Consider the following 23797-nt stretch of genomic DNA (forward strand, 5'->3'; position numbering starts at 1 on the left):
CTATGGCAGACAGCTTACAACCACCTATAGCCCCAGCTCCAGGGGATCCGACATTATCTTCCGGCCTCTGTGGCCACCTGCATACACGCCATTCATACACACAGAGGCATGTACATAAACTGGCCTACTGGAGTGGCATACAGAAAGTACTACATCAGGCTGACATTGGCTTGGCTGACCCCTGTCCTTCCAGGGGCCTGCAGAGTTCTCCAGGACCACACCCATTCCCAAAGGCACTGTCACTCTCACAGACTTGCAGGACACATCTTTCCTTCTCCAGATGGAGACTGTTTTTACCTCCCACCTCTCTCCTTGAGATAATCCACCCGAGACCAACTCTGAACATTACAAAACAGTCCGGATCAGCTAGAGTAGAAAAGAATTTATTTCAGTGGGTAGCACAGCAATGACACATCCTGGAGGTGAGGAGAGGGGACTCAGCCTGTTCTGTGCCCTCAGTGGGGTAAACAGCTAAGTCACCCTCCGCTCCTAGCACAGCCCTCAAAGCCCCAGATCCTGAGTTCCAGTATCGGGTGGAATAAGCATTTCTTCCGTTTCTAAAAAAGGCTCAAACAATGTGCTCGCAGGAAGGCAAGCCGTGTGTTCCTTTGTCCCCCACTTTCCCTCATGAAATGGTGTTCTTCTGTAAGAGCAGACTTCCAGTGTCAAGCCCCAGGAGAATATATCCATCTCAAGCTGGTGCCAAGTGTCCTACGTCTTTAATCCTCCATTCTGAAGCACCTCTGTGGGCAATGTCTGAAGGTACTGCTGTCTCAGACGAGGCAACTGGGAATACAGCTCAAAGCCCTCTGGGAGGCTGGAGTTGGGAAGCTTATAGTGGAGGAGATGCTGCCGCAGACCCTGTAGAGAGGGCAAAACCATGAAGTGGGTGGTGAGTCTGTTGAGGTTTGGTTCCTTAAGCCCCTGTATCTTTCATCTTCCCAATACCCACAGTCGTACCTCATCTGCCAGCAGCCACGTTTTCTGCAGCATATTCCTCCGGGAAGCCTTCACCTCATCCTAGGAGCACAAGAGGGAGATGTGGTATCTAGCCGAGGACTGATACCCACCACTGGCCTGGTTAACTCTCATCCCCTTCCCAACTGGACCACCAGCTCCCCTCCCACTCTTTGAATATGACGATGGGACTTACTGAGCTCTTTGGGTCTTGGGAGAAGATGAAACTATTGACATGAGCCACAGCTACAGTGTAGAGGACAGGGCACCAGTGTGGACGGAGCGCGCCAGTAACCAGGGCCCGGAAATAGAGCCGAAGGAGAGGCAGGCTGTCCTCAGCTGGCTCTGTGAAGCACTCCAAGGGCACAGGGAGCTGTGAGGGAGGGAATGAGCTCTGAGGGCAAGGGTGGAGACCTGCGCAGCGGACAGTGGTGGGTGACTCCCGGCCACAGGAGCCAGAGCAGCAGGTCCTCAGGGCAAAGACTAGTGCAGGGCAGGGCTCAGAGCCCAAGCACCCTCCTGGGATACACGTACAGCCCTGGGAAACATTTCCAGCACACACAGTATTGATTTCTTAAGTCTATTTAATGATGACAAATGCTTATGATATAGGGCTAAATGAAAAAATTCTCTATGCAGTAGTTCCTATTTTATAAAAATATACAAGTATTCAAAAGAGACTAGAAAAAATATAAACAGTGTTACTGAGCTGGGAGTGGAAGCACATGCTTATCATTCCTGAATACATCCAGAGGACTGGGGCCAGCCTGGGATACAAAGAAAGGCACTGTCTCAAAAACTTTTTTTTTTTTGAGACAGTCTCTGTTCTCTGTGTGGCTGTTTGTCTTGGAAGTCACTCTGTAGATCAGGCTGGCCTCAAACTCAGAGATCAGAGATCCTCCTGAGTACTGGGATTAAAGGTGTGTGCCACCATATCTGGCTCTAAAACTATTTCATTATTTATTTATTTATTTACTTATTTATTTGGTTTTTGAAGACAGGGTTATCTGTGTAGCAGCTCTGCTATCCTGGAACTCACAGAAATCCTCCTGCCTCTGCCTCCCACATCCTGGGTTAAGACATGCACCACCATGCCCAGCATGGGCTTCACCACCGTTAGGACTTTGCCTCTTAGCTTTATTTCCAGCAAGTGCTTCACAGAAATTTCCCAAAAGAGTCAAACTCTCCCCAAACTTTCCCACCAGGCCAAACCTCTCTCCCCAATAGCACTTCTTCCTTTCAGAAAGTCCACTCTGATTGTTCTAAACATTCTCTGAACTCTGACTTACCTTAAATCTGGGTGATTAAGATCTATGGTTTTGTTTTTGGTCTTAGCATATCTTTCATCTAGGCTACAAGAGTTTACAAGTAGAAGGGAACCTTGCTAATACCAATGCCTACTCTCTGCCAGATACCATGGTAAAAACCCTCCTATTCTCTACCATCCTGACACCTTCAAAGCTCCCAAGAGGTAAAATGAGGAACCCCCACACGCCAGAGCCCCGCAGGCTCAGGACAACGGCCCTTGTAAGGCCGAGGACACATACCTGAGTCAGTGGCAGGCCCAGGGCTCGCAAGACCCCCACGTGCTCCCCAAAGAGGGCGAGGCGCAAGGTGACACTGAACCGACGCTGCAGCGGAAGAAGGACCAAGGCCCCAAACAAGTGGTCCCCAAAAGAGACAGCCTCAAAGTGGTCTAAGAAGCTGGCATAGAGGTCAGGAAACGACGTCAGGCCAGGGAGTGGGCAGTCCAGGTTGAGGTTTGGCAGGACTTGGGGCCGACAGAGCCACGCTAAAAGAGCTACCACCAGACGCTGTACAGGAGTCTCTCGGAATAGCTCGCTATCCACCAGGAACACACACATGAGCCGTGCCAGGCGGGCACCAGGAGGCACAGCCCAGAGGGTCTCAGGGCGCCAGCTCTCCAGAACGAGCACCCACTGTAGGACTCGCATGGCGATGCCTACGGTGTCAGCAGCAGGGAGCCCAGAGGGAGCATCTGAAGCCCGATGGTAGAGATGGATCAATGGCTGGAAGGGCCAGTCAGTGGGCAGCAGGGGCTCCTTAGGTACAGGCAGTAGCAGGCTTGAAACTCGTGGTAACTCCCCGCGGTATAAGGCTTGGGAGGTCAGCAGGCTAGCTCTGGCTGGTGAACAATGGGCCAGGTAGCAGCTGCGGATGCTGGGGAGATCCTGGCAAGCTTGAACTAGGAGAGCCCCTCGTTTACACTGAGGGTCCCCACTGTTCCTTAAAGATAGTCCATCAGAGAAGTCAGCTGCCTCTGGACCCCCTGACGCATTCTCCCTGTAACAGGACACAAAAGCCAAACCTGAGGGCTGGGACCACAGCATCCAAACGGCTATGCCGCCAGCTCCTGAGGGCTTCCGAGTTCAGTCCTTGTGCCTTTCTGCCCCAACTGCCTCTCACACCAGTGTTGCATAGCACTTAGGAGATGGGGCAGAGACAAATTTACTTAAACTTCTGTGCTTGATCCCTAGCTGTGTGGGGATTACGATGTGTCCCACCCAGCTCCTACTTGTTTATTTATGGGACAGCCTCATTCTGGTGTGTTTGACCCAGTTCCCATTCATTCATTCATTTATTCATTCATTCGCTTTTGAGACAGTCTCTTTCTCATGTAGCCCAGGCTGACCTAGAATTTGATAGGTAGCTAAGGCTGGCCTTGAACTCCTGATTTCCTTGCTACTACCTCCCAAGTGCTGGGATGAGAGGTGCGCATCACCATGCCAGGCCTTCACTCAAATCAGAGCCTCACACATGCCACAGGCCACTGCTAACCACATCCCTGGCTTATGTACAATTTTTTAGCCACTGTCATACTGTAAAGTTTTATCATTCTTGGGTAGGTTAAAGATGAGTAGCCTCATCTTCACTTCACCAAGGGAATAACTAAGTATAATACGTGAAGAAAAGAGACTAAAACCTAGGTTTCCTGGCTCCAAGATGCTGTTTTGTTAATAAAATTCAGCAGCATCCAAAAGTGCCAAACACCAAATGCCTGAAATCCCTGGACTCACGGCAGGAACTCCAGCCGGAACACACAGCTCAGCAACAGCTCTTGGGCAAGGTATTCACTTCCAGGCAGCAGCCGGCTCAGCAGGGCCAAGGCCATGGTATGGTGGAGGGCAGTACTGGTGGCTGGCTGTGGCTGCAGTGTTGCCTAAGGAAGAAAGACAGTGTTAGTCAGTGCAGGGAGGGCAGCAGGGAGAGAACAAAGCAGAGCTGAGTGAGGAAAGGGACAGGGAGATGAAGGACAGCAGCCAGGGAGCGTGGACTGGAGTAGGAGCTGCATGCTTCAGCAGAAACGGCACAGGCAATGGAGGTGTAGGGAGGACAGCGGGGTGGGGGCTGACTCTGCAGACAGGAACCCACCGCTTTTTGGGCTAGCGAGAGCACCAGGTACTGCAGGTGGTACTCATGGCGCAGGGCCCAGGCAGAGAAGGGTGTGAGCTGTGGGGCAGGCACAGGAGCCACACACTGGAGAAAGTAGTTCTGGAGTCCTGGGGCAGTCAGCACAGCAGCCAGCTGAGGAAACACCCTTGTTCAGACCTGGAAACTGACTCTCATGTGTTCCAGGGCTCCCCAGATGGCTGTCCCCTCCCAGCCACTCAGAAAAACAAGGCCACCCTTCTTCTGGCCACCTCTCCCTTTTCCCATCCCAGCTATCTCTGCCCCATGCCTAACCTCTAAACAGGCACCCAAGGCTTACCTGTCCACAAAGCCCCTTGTGGATCCGGACCAGAATGTTGAGGAGAGAGAGGAGGGCAGTGAGGAATGGGAAGGGTGAGGTTGAGCCAGCTATACTGAGAGGGGGACAACCTCCTGCACAGCCCAGACACACAAGGCTGGGGAGGGCTTCAGGAGCAGGAGCACAGGACAGTGGATTGCAGAGCGGGGAGCAGTGCCTGCGAGGAGAACGGAGACGCTGAGCTGACTCTGGTCTGGAGAACAAAAGCGGGACCTGGCTGTGCAGATCAGTGCTCACGTTCCTCAGAGTCCCAAGGGTTCTCCCTGCCGGGGCCCCTAAGGGGCCACTTCCTAGGGACAGACCCAGGACCCCTCAGGAGAGGAAGTGCCTCCTCCCCACATTCCCCCAGCCACCCACCAGACCTCTCAGGAGAGGAAGTGCCTCCTCCCCACATTCCCCCAGCCACCCACCAGAGCATACCTCAAGCCGGGCAGTGGTGGCGCACGCCTTTAATCCCAGCACTTGGGAGGCAGAGGCAGGCGGATCTCTGTGAGTTCGAGACCAGCCTGGTCTACAAGAGCTAGTGCCAGGACAGGCTCCAAAGCCACAGAGAAACCTTGTCTCGAAAAACTAAAAAAAAAAAAAAAACAAAAAAAAAACAGAGCATACCTCAAGGAATCCCACAGACGACCCAGAGAAGGCTCGCTCAGCAATGGCAGCAAGAGCTCATCCAACAGGCGCTCCATGTCCTGAAGCCAATCCTCTGGGCACAAATCTGACTGGAGGACCAAGAGGGGCACTAAGCTGATAGGCCAAAACACCCGTTTTCCTCATCCTATAGACCCAGACTCCCCCCCACCCCCGTTATGCTAAGAACCTCAAAGGAAAAAAAAATCTGTTTGGAAGCTTCCACAGCCTGACCTTTCTGAAGGACAGACAGCCCTGAGCTTCCTCCAGTGCACAATATCTAGGGGTACATTAGAAGAAAAGACAAGCTGAGCTACTGCTCAGGAGTCTCAGGTCCCATCAACAAAGTTCCTGGGAAACAGCAGCAGGAAGACACAGGTAGAAGAGAAAAGGAGAGGTGGGCTCAGTAGAGAAGCAGCTACACGTGTGAGGCTCCGGGTTCCACTCTTCCACTCCCAGTACCACATCTATACATACCGACCCCAAGCCACAGAGACGGGGAGAGGTGCCAACAGAGAAGGAGTGGGGAAGTGGGGTCAGAACAGGAGGAAGAGGGTAGGATGCAGAGAAAGACAGGCAGGCTACACTCACCTGCTGGCTCCAGGCCTGGTAGTAGGCACCCAGGAAGAGCAGGCAGGCACTGGGCACTGGGCCCAGGGCATTCCATACATCAGGTCTGGGCAGGAACTTTAGGGTCTGCTTTAGACATGGCTCGATCAGTGGCTGAAGTCCAGATACCTGCGTCCAGGTGATGGAAGAAGGGATGGCCGACATGCAGGCCTCAGCAGAGTCACTGCCGGAGTATCAAAAGGGGCAAAGGTGTGGGTCTGGCCGCCTTGCTCCCTGTGGAGGAGCATTCCCACCTGTCCTGGGTTGCTGCTGGGCATGCCTGCCAACAGGCTAGCACCTGGCCTACCTGCTGGGTTCAGGATGTGTGCTGCTAGCTGCCAGGGTCAGCTGGGTAAGAAGCGTGAGCAGAGAGGCCATTCGCTGCATGGAGAGTGGCTTTGGGGGATGGGTGCTGAGCTCCGTAGGCAGGGTCTGCAAGGTCCGCATGAGCACTGGATACAGCTCCCTGGGGAAGAACAACTGGCCTTCACTGTACGAAGAGACCAAGATGAGGGCTCAAAGCACAGGCCTGCCAGGGGCTTCCATCTGGTGAAAGAGCATCAGGAAGGAGAAAGCCCCAGGGTGGAGACACTGTGCATTGCTAGGTCCTGAAACTTGGGACGGTTGCAACCCTTCCAGGTTGCCCCCCAGCACAGATCTGACACCTGACTTCACCAATGTACTAATGCTTTTGTCAAAGACTGCAGCTAACCTTCTCTTCCCTAGCAGGTCCTGACTCCCAAGCATCATCCAGGAGACATCCCTCCCTTCCCTAGCAGGTCCTGACTCCCAAGCGTCATCTAGCAGACATCCGCTCACCACTCTTGGCCTCCCCTCCTCTGGACCCTGAACAAAGCTGAAGGAAGTAACAGTAAGACTCAAAACACACAACGGAGGGCTCTACAAGAGACCTACTCCTGCCTTCCTCACCTGTAAAGGTGGCCACCCTGGCCATAGGAAGCGACCACAGCCCACAGACGGAAGGCCTCAGTGCTCAGCATCTCTGCCTCCTCGGCGGGCAAGGCCAGCTCTTGTGGAGCTTCGGCTATGAACCGGCTCAGACGGCTCCTGAAGTCACAGCTGCTGAACTGGAGATGAGCACAAGGTGTGGTATCAGCATTTTCTTTTTTTTTTTTAAATATTTATTTATCATGTATACAATATTCTGTCTGTGTGTATGCCTGCAGGCCAGAAGAGGGCACCAGATCCCATTACTGATGGGTGTGAGCCACCAGGTGGTTGCTGGGAATTGAACTCAGGACCTTTGGAAGAACAGGCAATGCTCTTAACCGCTGAGCCATCTCTCCAGCCCAGTATCAGCATTTTCTAACTGGCATCTGGTTCTCTCTTGGAAAAAGGCTCAGGCTGGTCCCACTCTAAGTCTCTGTCAGCCACAGGGCCTATGGCTCTGGGCAGGGGTGAAAGAATCTAAGCCCTTCTTCATCTTTTGTAAGCACTGATTTGGGGCTGCAGATGCTCGCATGTCACAGCATGCACATGGAAGTCATCTCCCTCCTCCTTCCCTGTGGGCTCTGGAGACCGGCCTCAGATCATCAGGCTTGCCAGCAAGTGCCTTTACCTGCTGAACCGCCTACTGGCCAGCACTCCTCTCTCCTTTTTGGACAGTGTTTGCTAAGTACCTTTTCTAGGCTACAGGTGACAAGTGCCTATCTGCAGCTAGCAACTCTGGATCAGTTTTGCATCAGAGAACCTTCCCCACGTTATGAGACCAGACTAGGTCCAACAGACCCAGGTGCCCAGGCTCCTGCCTGCTGGTCTCTGTTGAGTTTCTGAGCAACTGGACCAGAGAGGAAGAGGAAGGTGAGGTGAGGTAGCTATTCAGAATTAATGGATCATGTTTAATCTAGCCCGAATCAGCCCTGTCTTATGCCCTCCAACTTTTGCCTTGGGTCCTGCTTACCAGTCGGGCAGCAATATTCTTCCCAGCTGAGGCCAGGACTCTAAGCAGTTTCATGGCAGCAGCACAGGGCACTTTGTATAGACTGGAAGTAGGCCCCACCCCCATGGGGGACCAACTGGTAGGCAGGAATTCTTGAACTATGGTCTCTATTAGCCGAGGACACTCTAGGACCTGTAGGAGACAGGAGGAAAAGGGAGGCAGACAGGATCAAGATGAAGCCCCTCCAGCTGGGTACATACCATAGCTATGCCTATAATCTCAGTACTCGGGACGCTGAGGAAGGTCTTCCACAAGTTCCAGGCTGCCTGAACTATATCATGAGCCCTTGGCCAGCCTGTGCTCTAATGAGACCCTATCTCAAATTAACAGCAACAACAAAAATAACAATAACAAAACCCACAAAATAAAGAAGGAAGAGCCCAGGGGTTGTTTGTCCATTCACCGCCCTGCTCCTCTTCTCACCCTCGTGGCTGACTCCAGGGAATGCCGGGCCAAGCGGATAAGGACAGCCAGGATGTCAAGGACCACAGAGGGCCCTGGGCAGGTCACCTCCAGCACATAGCGCAGCCGAGGCAGCAGGTTGGTAGCCAGGAGCCCCTAGGACTCAAAAGAAAGAAACCCATTGCCACATGAGGTGAAGACCCAGGTCTAGACCTCTCCTGCCCAATAAACCTGCCCACTAGGTCAAGACCGGGAAGGTAGATTGCCATCTACCTTGATGACATCATGTCTGGCCAGGTCGGGGGGAGGGCGGCTTTCTTCTTCAGGGGTCTTCTTCTTCGCCTTTTTGGTTGTGGGTTCTTCATCCTCACCTTCATCATCTTTGTCCTCCTGGCTGGGCATCAGAGGGAACACCGAAGCTCCATGATACCAAGAGAAGGTGCTGTCGAGGAGCTCCTGCCGGAGGATGGGGCAGAGTTGGGAAGAGACGGAAAGGCATGAAAATGGTTCCGAGGTAGAGCAAAATTCCTTCTCCCGACACACCAACAGCAGAGGCTTTGAGAAGAGGCTGCCAGCTGCTCTCTGTTCTCCATTCTGCCTGCAAAGCCTTGGCAAAGGGCATACCCAGAGTGAGGAGCAGAACCCCATTCCTACCCCTGACATACCTCATCTCCAGGAGCTACTAGTAGGGAGCGAAGAGCCCGGACGGCTGCTGCGATGACACCGTCTACCCTGTCATCCAGAGAGAAGCGAAGCAGGAAGAGGAAACCAGCATCCAAGAGGAGGCGCAAGATACTGCCCACTAGACAGTCTCCAAACTCACCAGCCTGGGCCTTGGGATCAGGGGGAAAAAAACTGTTGAAGATGCAGAACTTGTATGGGCCTTGCTGGCCCATCACCCTGCATTTGCCCCATTCCTAGTCTGACCTACAGTGCAAAGAAAAAGAGTCTAAGCGGGGCGGTGGTGGCGCACGCCTTTAATCCCAGCACTTGGGAGGCAGGGGCAGGCGGATCTCTGTGAGTTCGAGACCAGCCTGGTCTACAAGAGCTAGTTCCAGGACAGGCTCCAAAACCACAGAGAAACCCTATCTCGAAAAAAGCAAAAAAAAAAAAAAAAAAAAAAAAAAAGAAAGAAAAAGAAAAAGAGTCTAAGGCCAAGGGGTGAGGGGTGCGGTGGAGCTAGGGAGGACCAGGCCCACAGTCCACTTACCCTGCCGATGATCTGGGACAACACGTGCAGTGCTAGGGCTCTCTGCTGGGACACCTGGCTGCGGGTCAGATGGAACAGCTCCTGGAGAGAGTACCCTGCTCTCTGGTGCAGGGACAAAAAGTCAAAAGGAATCAAGAACAGGGCAGAGTCCCCCAAACACCCAAGAAGATGTCGAGGAAAAGGCAGCATAAGTCAGTGACATCCAGTTCTGGCTCTCCTGGGAGCCTCAAGCTGATAAAGAATACAGGACATACACAGCAACGGTGGCATAAAGCATCCAGGGATGCAGTAGCTGCTGGTTTTTCTTTTTAAAGATTTTATGTATATGGATATTCTGTTTACATGAACATCTATCTGTCCACCAGAAGAGGTCAGCTTATCCCAAGAGACTACACTACAGTTACAGATGGCTGTGAGCCACCACATGGGTGTTGGGAATTGAACTCATGACCTCTGAAGGAGCAGCCAGCGCTCTTAACCACTGAGTCATCTCTCTAGCCCAGTAGCTGATGTTTAATTTCTAAGCAGAAGACAGGTGTGGAAAAGGAATCTGGTCTCGGTGAGGGGGTAGAGCTTTGATGGCCTAGCATGGACTGAGGGTGCAGCCGTTGCTGGGAGTGAACCCTGTGAGGCTGTGAAAATGGGGCGACCACGTGGCCATCAGCAGAGTGGTACAGCAGTAGAGGGCAGAGCTAGGGGGTCCGTAATAGGCTGTGCTGCCAAGCTAGGAGCTGGGACCGTATTCTATGTGCAAAGGAGACTTGGGAAAGGTAAGGAAAATCAGGATGGCAGCCCCATGAGGGATGGAACTGTCTAAGGGAAAGCACGCAAGGCCTGGCTCTGAGTTCCAGAACAGAACGAGATGCCAGTAGGAGGAACAGCATTTTGACTCTGAACTGAGTGACAGCAAGGCCATGAGCTGGAACATGGCACACAGATTAAAGGCAACTGACCAGATATCCTTTTCTGCACAGATGTTAACACACCTGCCAAGAGCTTCCCAGTCCTCTCTGGGTCCCATGCCCACGCCTTACCTCTGCCTCTTCTCCATGGTGGTGCAGGCCCAGGTGTGTGGGCAGGTCCACATCAGGTGCCAGGAGCTCTCCTTGAAGGCTGAATCGGGCCTGCATTCTCTAAGAGAAAGAAAAGAGCTGGGCTCACACAGCAGCGACTTCTCCGTCACACTCAAGCCTTTTTGGACTGGGCCTGGGCACTACCTCTGACTGGAAATGAGGGTCATTTCCTCAGGGCCAGGCAGGAGATGGGAGAAGCTGAGAGCACAGAAGAGCAGCGTCCCCATCCACCTGGTCCCTCTCACCTCCTGTGTCTGCTGCCGTCGGAGCGGGGGCAGGTCCTGTGTCCAGTGGAGCTTCTCCAGCTCAACTGTGTCCATATGGAGCCATTCTTTGTTGGGGGTCATGGGTAGTTTCAGTGCTAGGGAGGCAGAAGCATAGCGTTCCTCAAGGGACTCAATTCAACTCTCCGTAAAATTCCCCACTGGCAGAGGGCAGCTGCCACAGGCCCTCTGCATTGTCTAGCAGCTCCAACCCTCAGCTATGGCTCAATGGTATGGTTTGGGGGCTGGAGCCCCTGGGAACAGGATGAATGTTTCAACTCTAGCAGACATGGCTGGCCTGGCTCTAGCCCCTTTCTGATTCCAAAGACTTGTTCGAGAGAGAAAGAGGAGAAAAGAAGAAACAGAAAAGGAAGACCATATATCAAGGAAAGTACCACAGTCCTCTCTGCTACCAGACCACTGAAGGAGCAAGGGAACAGGGACAAAGAAGAGGGGGCAGCTATGCTGTCCCAATGGTGCAGGATTTCGAAACACCTCTACCACATCCTCCGGCTTCCCCACCTCCACCCCGCCCCCACTCAACCTGCCTGGCTGGCCCAGCAGCCCTCCAGGAGCAGGAGGTTCCGGGTCATAATGAAATTTCCTCTCTTGTAATCCCTAATGGAATAATCTTGTTTCTGGGAAATAAGTGCTCCCACTGGTCTCTGCTTCTGGTCTGGCGTGTCTCTAGTCCTGCATCAGATTCTTCTCCCCTTACCCTGGCCCTGCCATCCCCCTGCAGCACAGAAGAGGGAGGAAGCAGGAGCTGTGCACCTGCAGCAAGAGCAGGAAGATGCCTGTCTCGGGAGGGAGGGAGCGTCAGCGGCACCTCGCTGCCTCTTCAGGTGGGAGGGAGTAGTGGTAAGAGGACAAGAAGCAGAAGTGTGTGCACCAGCAAATGAGGGCTATCTGAGCCAATTACAGCACTAATGAAGATTAACCTTCCATCTCCACCTCTCCTCCCCATCAGCCGGGCCATGGAGGAAGGACAGTTTTTTCTACTTTTTTTCCCCATGTGTGTGTCTCTGTGTGTATGTGTAAGTAACAAAACACTCCTCGGGAGTGGCTTTTCTCACCCACCATGTAGGTTCCAGGGATCTAACTTGGGCTGTCTGGCTTGGAGGCAAGTGCCTTTATCCTCTGAGCCATTTCACCAGCCCACTCCCCTCTTCTGTAGCCCTGGTGTCCTGGAACTTGGTATGTAGAAATCAGGCTGGCCTCAAACTCACAGAGGTCCCCCTGCCTCTGCCTCCTACGTGCTAGGATTAAAGGTAGGCACCACCACCGCCTGGCTTTCTTCACTACTCTTATCCACCAAAAGATGGTGTCTCTCCTCCCCACCTGGGGCTCTGGGCTCCAGCTTGTCCTCCTCCGTGGGCTCACTGCTAGACGCTGACATGATGGGCTCTTCTTTAGCGACTGGAACTGTGGGTCTTCCTGGGTTCTGCTCCTTGGGGTCCTTGGTTCCTGCTTGCTCCAAGGCATGGCTATGAGATCTCAAGAAGGCAACCAAGCTGGGGTCTGGGAGTAAAGGTGGAGAGAATAAGAAGCAGGGTCGGCACTCCCTAGCCTTCCCCACACCTGACACGGGCTGAGAGCTTCCTCCTCTGGGTGCCAAGGGCAAGAAAAACTGCTTCCCAGGCTTGGCCCAGGACCCTTGCACTCTCCTGTGGCTCTTTAACGACACTGCCAGTCCACACCTGTAGCCCCTGGGGCCTGACTACCCTCATGGCCCTGCTCTCCACAGTCCTCTGAACCACTCTGGCCACCAGGCCAGAAATCTGAAGCAGCTGTGGCTTAGTGAATGTTGACTAGAGCCTAAAGGAAAACACTTAGATGAACAAGTTCTTTCAGTCAGTTTGTACATAGATTCACTAAAAACTGAATACACGCTCCATAAATGCTCACTATACCATGAAGAACAAGACGGACTCCGAGAAAGGCGTGGCAGACCACACTCGCCTGTATATAACAGGAAGCTGTAGGTATGCCAGAGGATAAATACGGCTGTAATGAGGCATAGCATGAACTACAACAGCTCGTGCGGAGATGCAGATGGGGCCGGGGTGGCTAGACCGGTCAGAAGCATTAACTCTTAGACTGAATCCACAGGACCAGATGTGTAGAGCGCTTTGTGTGGCACGTGCAAGGCTCTGGGTTCCCTGTAACACCCCCTGCTGCCCCACAATTAATTCCTTCTGAAGTTCTCACCATCAATGTGGCTTGTGGAGAAGTTCTTAAATTTCTGGACCTCTTTTTTTTCCCCTTTATGGATTCATGGGAGGTTATATGTGCCATGGTGCAATGGGGAGGTCAGAGGACAATTCAGTGGGATCAGTTCTCTCCTCCACCTCACATGAGTTCCAGGAATCAAACCCTGGTCATCAGGCTTGCTCAGCAAGCACCTTTACCCACTGAGCTATCACACAAGCTCCAAGTTTTCTATTTTTGAGGATTTTTGAGAAACAGTCTCACAGAGACAGTAGGCCTCAAACTGGTCTTGTAGCTGAGCATAAACTCCGGCCCTCAAGAGTGCTGGGATTAAAGGCCTGTGCCACCCTGAGCAGCAGAGACTGGGTTGTTTTTGGTTTTGAGACAGAGTTTCTCTGCGTAGACTGGAAGTTGCTCTGTAGACCAGGCTGGCCTCGAACTCACAATTACCTCTGCCTCATGAATGCTGGGATTAAAGGCGTGCACCACTGCTGTCGGGCTATTTTTTTATTTTTGTTTTTTTAGTAGTAAAATTAAGTTAATACCTATCTCTCTCAGGAGTAGAGGAATAGTTTAAGAATAAAACAGAAAAAAAATGCATGAAAGTATTCAGCATATAGCACATCAATCTCCAATGCCACTAAATAAATAAATACTCAAAACACATCTGTCCTATACTAGCACATGCTGTAGTGGCTCACTGCTTCCCTCAGCTCCTTTAGGGGCTACAGGTACAGTTCATGATAAGATATTTGCCTAGAATATGTAAGGACCAGGGTTCAATCCCAGCTACGAAAATAAACAAACACACACGTGACAGACAAAGTGCCTGGCACTCAGAGTAGGCCTTCCCCAACAAGTAACAACTGCTGCTAGCTTCGTCCCACAGGGAGACCTAGCATCATTACCAAGCTGAGCCAGTAACTGCTGCTGCTCCTTCAGGATCTCCTCGGGAGCCATGGCTTGCAGTCTTGCAACATTCTCTTCGTGGATGGTCTGGACTTCCTGCTCAGCTGCCTGGCTCCTCAGCCCCTTCCCTGTGACCAGGTTCGATCTGTGGAAGTCATGGCTGCCCCCTGAAAACTGGCTGCCTTTGTCCCTGGAGGACGGTGTCTCAGAGGGCACAGCACCTGAAAGAAGTGTTATAAAGTAATCAGCGTTATTACTCTGTCCTCCTGGCTCTACCTATACCCTCTGTCTCTTCAATAAGTCAACCAGTCCCAGAGACCAGTGATGAACCTGGGACTTTGCTGGACACCGAATGGAAACCACACAGCATTCTAGACATTCTGGGGAGGTGAGGTGGCAGCTTCTCAGTCACTCTTCCCTTAAGACTTATATGGGAAGACTTCTCTCTGAATCATCAGATCCTGAGTAGCCATCCACCACCAGTTTACCTCCTGCCCTTCCACATCACTAATGAAAACCTGGTCGGTATTCTTTACAGTCTCTACCAGACACTGCTAACCTCACCTCAGCACTTCCTCTTCAGCACTGAGCCATCTTTCCAGTCCCAGTGTCTCTTGTTTAATTCTGTAGATAATGTAGCTCTCAAGGACTAGAGGCCGAATTAATAACTAACCCTCCCTTAGTAGTTTCTATCTGAAGTCAATTCAAAGTATGCTTGAAGGAGCTGTAGACCAGGATGGCCTCAATTTCAGAGATCCACTTGCCTCTGCCTTCTGAGTGCTGGGACTAAAGGTGTTGGCCATCAGACACTACATAGCTGTTACTTATTCTTTCTTTATTTAAAAAATAATTCTTGTCAAGTACTGATGGTACATGCTTTTAATCCCAGCACTTGAGAGCCAGAAGCAGGCAGATCTTTGTGAATTACAGGCCAGCCTGGTCTACAAGTTCCAGGATAGCCAGGCCTAAACAAAACAAAACAAAACAACAACAAAAAACCAAAACACCAGGCGGTGGTGGTGCATGCCTTTAATCCCAGCATTCGGGAGGCAGAGGCAGGCGGATCTCTGTGAGTTTGAGGCCAGCCTGGTCTGGAACTAGAGTTGTGGATGGTTGTGAGTCACCATATAGGTGCTCGGAACTGAACCTGGACCTCTGCAAGGAAACAAAGATAAAAGGACAGAAAGACTAAATAAACTACATTTGAGAGCTGAAGTAGCTCTGTTGCTAGCATGCACATCCTTGCTAGGATACATGACGCCCTGGGTTTGATCCCTATAACCATATAAACTGGGCTTGGTGGCACAGGGAAGGAGGAGGAACTAGACGGTGAGTTCAGGCCAGACTGGAATACATTACATCTGTCTCTGCCCCACTCCACCACAACCTAAAAAAGAAAGCACATTTATAAGAAACAAAAAAGACTAATCTCAAGCATGTTAGCCCAGCACTCACCCTCTGGTGGGTCTAGCTTGGGGACAACTTCCCCAGTTGCTGAGACCCGGTTTTCAGTCGCCCTCCTTGCTGCAATCTCTTGGGCAAAGATGCTCCTCTTACCCGATGCTCCTGATTTCCCCTGCAGGGCAAAGAGAACAACTCAAGCTGCTGAAATTTATTACCTGCTCTTCCTTAGCTCCTTAACCAAGGCTCTGCAATGAAGAGGAAAGAAACTTTCTCAGAGCAAGCAGAACTTCTGGGATGTGAAGGTACACATCTGAAACCCAGCACTCGGGCGGTGCAGGCAGAAAGAAGAAGAGTTCAAGACATTCTCTGCTACACAGCAAGTCTGAAGCCAGACTGAGAAATGAGACCTTACCTCAGAAGAATAAAGAGGAACAGCAAGATGGCTAAATTGGTAAGGGGACCTGAAGCCTGACAACATGAGTTTGATCCAGGGGACCCACATGTTGGAAGGAGAACTGACTCCTACAGGTTTTCTTCTGATCTCCATACCCAGGCACGAACACACTTGTGAGCACACACGTAAACATACAACACACGTGCACACACACCTACATCCATGTGAAAGTACTTGCTCTGTAAGCATGAAGACCTGAGTTTGTATCTCCATAACCCATGCAAAACTGGGCACAATTAGCACATATCTGTAATCCCAACATTTCTAAAGCAAGATGGGAGATAGAGACAGAAGAATCCCTAGAAACTCAGAGGCCATTTAAGGCTGGGTGTGGTGGTCACACCTTTAATCACAACACTAGGGACAGAGGCAGTCTGATCCCTGTGAGTTCTGTGAGTTCAAGGCCAGTCTGGTCTATACACTGGACTCCAGGTCAGTCAAGACTACATAGAGAGAAAAAACAAAACAAAAAACAAAGGCCATCTAGCCTGACGTGCAAATCAGAGAACAACCAAGATTAGCTCTTTTAAAGAAGGTCGAAGGCAGGGAATGACACCTGAGGTGGTCTTCTGACCTTCAGAATTCACACATACCAACACATACACACACATCATACACTCATATACATACACACACCAAAGGAAAAAAAAAAGAAAATAGGACTTGGACAGTGGATACAGCTCAGGGCTTATTGCCTGCCTAGCAGGCAGCCTTCAAACACTTGGGAAGGCTGAGGAAAAAAAAATCTGTGAGTCTGAGGCCAGCCTCTTAAGAGACTGTCTCAAACAAAACTGTGTGGGTCTCAGTGATTAGGAGCACTTGCTGCTCTTACAGAGGACTTGATTTCAACTCCCAGCACCCAGAAATGGCTCATCACCATCCATTAACTTCAGTTCCGTGGGTTTCAAAACCCTCTTCTGATCTCCATGGGCACCAGATAAAAGTGAAATTTTGAAGAAGAGGACTGAAGAGATGGCTCAGCAGTTGAGAGCACTCGCTATTCTTCCCAGCACCCCAGCAGGCAGCTCACGAGTGCCTAGAACTCACTTCTGCGGGCATCAGCACTTGTGTGAACACATCCACCCATACATATAAATAGTTATATACATATAACTACATAAAATACATATAAATAAAAAAAAGGTTTTTTTAATGGTTTTCCGATACAGGGTTTCTCTGTGTAGCCTTGGCTGTCCTGGAACTCACTATGTAGACCAGGCTGGCCTCAAACTGCCTCCCTCTGCCTCTGGCTTAGTTTTTTTTTTTTAAAAAAAAAGGACTTTCCTTGTCGGTTGGTGGTGGTTCACACCTTTAATCCTAGCACTCAGGAAGTAGAGGCAAGCAGATCTCTGTGAGTTTGAAGCCAGCCTGGTCTACAGAGTGAGTTCCAGGACAGCTAGGGCTATACAGAAAAACCCTGTCTCAAAGAAAAGAACTTTCCTAAAGTACCTAGAGAAGATTTACCCTGAAACTCCCTGAGCACCACCTGTGCTAGACAGCATTATGCCAACGGATCCCGCTAGAGTTATCTGGAAGGAGGGAACCTCAACTGAGAGAACAGCTCCATAACATCTGCCTATAAGGCATTTCCTAATTAGCGAAAAATGGGGGAGGGTCTAGCCCATTGTGGATGGTGTCACCCCTGGGCTGGTGGACTTGGGATCTATAAGAAAGCAGGTTGGGCACCGGTGAGACGGCTCAGAGGATAAGAGCACTGGTTGCTCTTCCAGAGGTCCTGAGTTCAATTCCCAGGAACCTCAAGGTGGCTCATAACCATCTGTAATGAGATCTGGTGCCCTCTTCTGGCCCACAGGGATACATGCAGAAAGAATATTGTATATATAATAAGTAAATCTTTAAAAAAAAAAAAGAAAAGAAAGCAGGTTGCGGAAGCCATAAGGAGTAAGCCAGTAAGCAGCACTCCTCCATGGCTTCTGCATCAGCTCCTGCCTCCAGGTTCCTGCCCTGTTTAATTCCTATGCTGACTTCATCAGTGATGAACTATGACATGGAAATGTAATTGAAATAAACCCTTTTATCCCCCAGTTGCTTTTAATCATGGTGTTTTGCTGCAGCAATAGAAACCCTAACGAGACCCCACCTAAGGTAACCCTGCTTACCTGTCTCTCTTTCGAGCGATGGAACACAGCGGGGAAAGGGACACCACTGGACACAGGCAGAGTCACAGTGACTGAACTTGTATCCCGTTCCTGTGGCAACGGAACACAAACAATGAAGATGCACAGGTTTCTCCAGGCTGAACCCTAGTCCACCGGCCTATGTTGGATCTGTCCTAGGTGGTCTAACATAGCCCTAACCTGACTGCAGAGTGGGAAAGTCTACCTTTCTGCAGCACCCTCTGCTTTTATCCTTTCTGCTCCAAATGGGATCTCCCCCTCCCACCCCGGCTGGGCTAACACGTACAATAATTTTAGACAGAACTGCAGTGATGTGCTGATCGTGCCTACTCAGCCTCTCCTCAGGGTCTTCATCGTGAGGCAGGGCGTGGCCAGGACTGGGTCTAGCTCTCTTTGCAGGAGCGGGCACCAGAGCTGGGGGCACATCTGGGAGATCTGAAAGAAAGAACCCAGATGTTGAGTATAGCCACACTTTCCTAAGAAGATATCAGAGCTGGGGGCAGCAGCATAGAACAAGGCAGATGCTCTGGGCCCTGGATCAACCTGTGTAATCTTGGGTAGGACCTCAACCTCTTCACCTATATAGCGGAGCTGCAGAGCTGCAGAACCCCGCGGTGGTGCACAGCTGGTATCCTAGAATGAGGCTGAAGACTACCACAAGTTCACAGTCAGTTTGTGCCCAAATAGTGAGTTCCAACACGCCTGAGTCACAGAGCGAGACCCTTTCTCACAAACAAAACAGAATGCTAAAAAATAAAAATAAAACAAACTTTCAGCAACAGAGATTACAGCTAGAACAGTATTCAGCCACCTCAGGAGAAAAAGGGGCTCTCTTAGGCTGACCCCTCTCCTCAAGAGAAAAGAGGGCTCCCTTAGGCTGACACCTCTCTTCTCAGGAAGAAAGTGGGCTCCCTTAGGCTGACTCCTCTCTCCTCAGGAGAAAAGGGGGCTCCCTTAGGCTGACACCTCTCTCCTCAAGAGAAAAGAGGGCTCCCTTAGGCTGACACCTCTCTTCTCAGGAAGAAAGTGGGCTCCCTTAGGCTGACTCCTCTCTCCTCAGGAGAAAAGGGGGCTCCCTTAGGCTGACACCTCTCTTCTCAGGAAGAAAGTGGGCTCTCTTAGGCTGACCCCTCTCTCTTCAGGAGAAAAGCAGGCTCCCTTAGGCTGACCCCTCTCTCCTCACACCCATCCTGCAGGCACTCACTGTCCAGCATCACCACATCCCGACGGTCCTGCGGTGGGAGCTGGTCCAGGTGAGTATCACCACGTCTCCTACTTCCTTTCACCAGCTGTACCGCCGGAGCCGCACCAGCCTCGAGGAACTGACTCTGGAAGCGCAGTAGGTCCACTTCAGACTCTCCAGGCTTTGGTCTGGACAGCATCTTGACACTAAAGCTGTGACCTTTGTATGACTCTTTCCACTCCTTCTTGCTGTGGAAATGTTCTCATTAACCCCTAGGAGCAATCGAACAACAGCCTTTACAACCGAGTACTGATTATGTTTTTCTTATTTATTTATTTGTTTGTTTGTTTTGGTTTTTCGAGACAGGGTTTCTCTGTGGTTTTGGAGCCTGTCCTGGAACTAGCTCTTGTAGACCACCAGGCTGGTCTCGAACTCACAGAGATCCGCCTGCCTCTGCCTCCGGAGTGCTGGGATTAAAGGCGTGCGCCACCACCACCCGGCTGCATTTCTTTCCCCATCAGCACTCTCTGGCCATCAATCTAGTAAAATTATTTAGAGGCAAGTATGGTGGTGTATGGTTGGAGAGATGGCTCAGTGGTTAAGAGCATTGACTGCTCTTCCAGAGGTCCCAAGTTCGATTCCCGGCAACCACATGGTGGCTCACAGCCATCTGTGGTGAGATCTGATGCCCTCTTCTGGTGTGTACATAATAAATATAAATATAAAAAAAAAAGTATGGTGGTGTACATCTGTAACCCAGCACTAGGGAGTGAAGGCAAGAGGGTACAGAGTTCGAGGTTATCCTTGGCTATACAGCAAATTCAAAAGTCAGCCTGAGCTACATGAAATTCTATATCAAAAACAAATAAGAATTAAAAACAACTTTAATTCTAGCACTTGGGAAGCAGAGGCAGGTGGATCTCTGTGAGTTTGAGGCCAGCCTGTTCTACCTAGTGAGTTCCAGAACAGCCAAGGCTACATAGTGAGACCCTGTCTAAAACAAAACAAAACAACAACCAAAAAGGATATATAGCCAATTTAGGTTGTTTACAAAATGCATGGCAAACTCTCAAAATGTTCTCAAACTAGATGTTGGCAGCAACCTTAAATATGCATTAAAAAGCCACTGAATTATAAACTTTAAAAAGATAAATTCACCAGGTATGGTGTGACATGCCTTTAGGGAGGCAAAGGCTGGTGGATCTCTGTGAATTTGAGGCTAGTTTGGTCTACATAGAGAGATCTTGTCCAAAAATAAATAAATAAATAAACAAATATATCAACAAGGATTCAATGACTCAAATCAATAAAGAAAGACACTTGCTGCCAAGCCTGGCAGCCTAAATTCAATCCCCACACATGGTTAAAATAGAGAACCAACTCCTGCAAGCTGTCCTCTGACCTCCACAAGCACACTGGCACGTGTGCCTACCTTCACAAAATACAGTGAATAATAACGTAATAAAAAATGTCAAAATATGGCACATGGGAGAGCCCAGTACACCAGCCATCTTCTAAAGGCTAAGAACATTAAGAAGCAAGGAGACACTAGCCAGGTAGGTCAGAATCACAACAGTGCCGCACATCCAGTCCTATGCAGGATCATATGTAATAACTATTAACTATAGTTACTAGGCCAGTATAGAAAATATCCCTAACACAAGAACTGAAGGGAACAGAAATGTCAAAATAATTATAAGCGTATAACTTAAGGAAGAGTACTAAAAGTCGGCTGTGATTGGCTATACTTATAACCCTAGCACTCAGGAGGTTAAGGCAGGATTGAGAGTCTCAAGATAGTTTGTGTGATAATATAACAAAGCCTTGTTCCAAAAAAGTCAAAAATGACATTACCCCTAAAAAGGCTTTTTTGAGCGTTTTCTTTAGAGTCAGGTGTAGGCAATGGCACAATGCTTGCCTAGCATGCATAAGGCCTTGGTTTCTCTGCCCAGTAAACACACACACACATATGCACACTCACAGGGCTGATGTGGGTAGTTTAGCAGTAGCACTAGAGATCAGTAAGTCAGAAATCAAATATCAGTTCCATTACTTATTAAGAGTAAAATTCGGCAAATTGTTCAAGCTATTATTAATTCAGTTTCAACTGTAGAATGCACAGGGCTGGGACACCAGTAATCCTAGCATTTGGGAAGTGGAGGCAGGAGGATCAGAAATTACAGGTCTGCCTGGGATAAATGAAACCTTTCAAAACAACAACAGTAAAAAAATTATTGCACAAAACGTGCCTACCACAGTACCTGTTATATAAATAAACCTCAGTGAATGAAAACAGCTAGCTCCGTGCTTCATAAAGAAGCAAATATACACCCCCCACAAACTCCGGGAGAGATTTGTCTAAAATCAATTTGTGTCACAAGCTACACCCTGAATCACAAGGATAGTTCCTACAGATTAACTCAAAAGCGAAGGAAAACTAACAATGGACGCACTGGGTTTTCGAACTGCCCCTTACACCGCAGCCTTCGCTTTGAGGACACAACCTGTCCGGTGACTGCGCCGAAGGCTCGAGTTAAGCATCTTTTGGATCACACCCGTCAGCCACGGAAAATGAAGAGCTGTGCCCCCGGTCTATGTGACACAGGGGTCTCAGCCACTGCTGTGCAAAGACTCCCAAACAGGTAATGACAAAGTAATCGGACACCTTGCTCCTGCGTTCTCCGCTTGAACCACTTGCAGCGAGTCTGCAGCCAGCCACCTCCTAGAACGAGGAAAGCCTGGGCGCCGCCATCTTGCCCGAGCGGAGCCGCACTTCCGCCGCCGCTAGAGTTCAGCTTCCGCCCGGCAGCCCGGCCTGCGGCGTCTGACTTGACCGCGAGCGTTCTGAGCCTCCCTGTCCCGCGTTGAACGTGAACCCCAAGCAGGGAAGCCTGTGACACCTAACTCTATACAGGCGCTCGGAACACGCGCGTTTGGTGTACTGCAGTCCCTGGCCTTCCCACACACCCGCAGCTCCGCTGGCGGAGGCAAAGGCTGGCACAGCCGTCCTTGTGTTCTCACCACCGCACTTAACTGCAACCTCTATTCCTGCGCGGGTGCTCGCAGTCAGCACACAAAGGTGGCACAGTCGCTGACCTCCCTGTGTGCTTAGGACGAGCGAGAAGGGAACCGGGAGAAGGACCCAAAGAAAGCAACGCTCCCAGAGAGCACCCAGTAAGCACTGAGGTGTTGAAGAGAAGACAGAAATACTAGAAAGGGCCTTGGTGTCATCAAGGTTACACGCTTCCTAAGCATCTTGCCTTTGTTCATGCCAGTCTCCCTTCCTGGAAATTCAACCCCTTTTTCTTTGCCACCCCCTCCCCAAAAGCCTTTCCCCTTTAAGGTCTAGCCACGGTCAACAGTAAAACCTTTACCAGTCAGTTCTGCTCACTGTACTGAGCTCGGATGATCTGAAACCTGAGCACTTTCATAGCAGGCTGCAACAATTGCTGGTTACCTTTTCACAAGATTCCAGCCTGGTGATACAGAAGGGGCGTGCAATCCCAGAATTTGGCGGAGTGATTTTGGAGGATCGACAGATTTAAGGTTGGCCTGGGCTACAAAGTGCGACCCTATGTGGTTTTTGGTTTTGTTTTGTTTTGATTTTATCTTTTTGGTTTTTCAAGACAGGGTTTCTAGCCGGGCGGTGGTGGCGCACGCCTTTAATCCCAGCACTTGGGAGGCAGAGGCAGGCGGATCTCTGTGAGTTCGAGACCAGCCTGGTCTACAAGAGCTAGTTCCAGGACAGGCTCCAAAACCACAAAGAAACCCTGTCTCGAAAAACCAAAAAAAAAAAATAAAAAAAAAAAAAAGGACAGGGTTTCTCTGTGTAGCCTTGGCGGTCCTGGAACTCACTCTATAGAACATCCGCTTGCCTCTGCCTTCAGAATCCTGGGATTAAAGGTGTGAGTCACCACTGCCTGGTTTTGAGATTCTGTTTTTTATTTTTAGATTTATTTATTTCCTTTTAAATATACAAATTTTGCCTGCATATATATTTGTGTTCCATGTGCATGCATAGTGCCTTGAGAAGCCAGAAGAGGGAGTCAGATTGCCTGGAACTGTCGTTACAGATTGTTGTGAGCAACCAGGTGGGTACTTGGAATCAAACCCAGTCCTCTGGAAGAGCTAACAGATGCTTTTGAATATGTATTCATTTTTATCGTATAAGTGTATACATGTTTTACTTGATTGTGTGTATGTTTACCACTTGTGTGCCTGGAGCCCAAGAATTAAAAGGAGAGTGAAGGGTGTTGGGACTGGAACTGGAGTTACAAACAGCAGCGCTTGAAGCCAAACCTGAGTCCTTTTCGAGTGCAACAGGTGCTCTAAACTGATGAGCCACCTCTCTAGCCCAAGGCTGTTTTGACAAAGTAAAAGTCCTGTGTATTAAAATGGACTGGATAGTCCATTGTTTTTTGTTTTGTTTTTGTGTTTTCAAGACAGGGTTTCTTTGTAGCTTTCGGAGCCTGTCCTGGAACTAGCTCTTGTAGTCCAGGCTGACCTCAAACTCACAGAGATCTGCCTGCCTCTGCCTCCCGAGTGCTGGGATTAAAGGCATGCACCACCACTGCCTAGTTGTCCATTGTTCTTTGCCTGGATAATGCTTGCCCTTGAAGGATCGCTGT

The 23797-nt window shown here is 50.2% G+C and overlaps 1 protein-coding gene across 1 annotated transcript; it reads right to left on the reverse strand.

Moving 5' to 3' along the window:
• Window positions 1-367: 367 nt before the first annotated feature.
• Window positions 368-22255, reverse strand: Rpap1 (RNA polymerase II associated protein 1). The gene is made up of 25 exons (XM_075961839.1): window positions 21835-22255; window positions 19191-19441; window positions 18273-18421; window positions 17969-18058; window positions 15446-15566; window positions 13990-14211; window positions 12212-12391; window positions 10853-10968; window positions 10569-10667; window positions 9535-9636; window positions 8990-9157; window positions 8598-8780; window positions 8346-8480; window positions 7884-8054; window positions 6893-7050; window positions 6270-6428; window positions 5945-6146; window positions 5336-5445; window positions 4688-4883; window positions 4351-4503; window positions 3996-4138; window positions 2505-3261; window positions 1154-1330; window positions 961-1020; window positions 368-861 (listed from the first exon to the last, which is right to left on the reverse strand). The coding sequence occupies exons 2-25, from the start codon at window positions 19366-19368 to the stop codon at window positions 712-714; spliced, it is 4179 nt and encodes a 1392-aa protein (XP_075817954.1). The 5' UTR covers window positions 19369-19441; window positions 21835-22255; the 3' UTR covers window positions 368-711.
• Window positions 22256-23797: the final 1542 nt, after the last annotated feature.

The sequence above is a fragment of the Microtus pennsylvanicus genome, chromosome 2 (assembly GCF_037038515.1).
Source record: "Microtus pennsylvanicus isolate mMicPen1 chromosome 2, mMicPen1.hap1, whole genome shotgun sequence".
In the NCBI taxonomy this organism is placed as follows: Eukaryota; Metazoa; Chordata; class Mammalia; order Rodentia; family Cricetidae; genus Microtus; species Microtus pennsylvanicus.

Coding starts and splice junctions, on each gene's coding strand:
- Rpap1 (XM_075961839.1), bottom strand. CDS start 19,368: ATGCTGTCCAGACCAAAGCCTGGAGAGTCTGAAGTGGACCTACTGCGC. Junction 4,504..4,687: donor ACAAGGGGCTTTGTGGACAG/GTAAGCCTTGGG, acceptor GTGTTTCCTCAG/CTGGCTGCTGTGCTGACTGC. Junction 4,139..4,350: donor TCTCGCTAGCCCAAAAAGCG/GTGGGTTCCTGT, acceptor TTTCTTCCTTAG/GCAACACTGCAGCCACAGCC.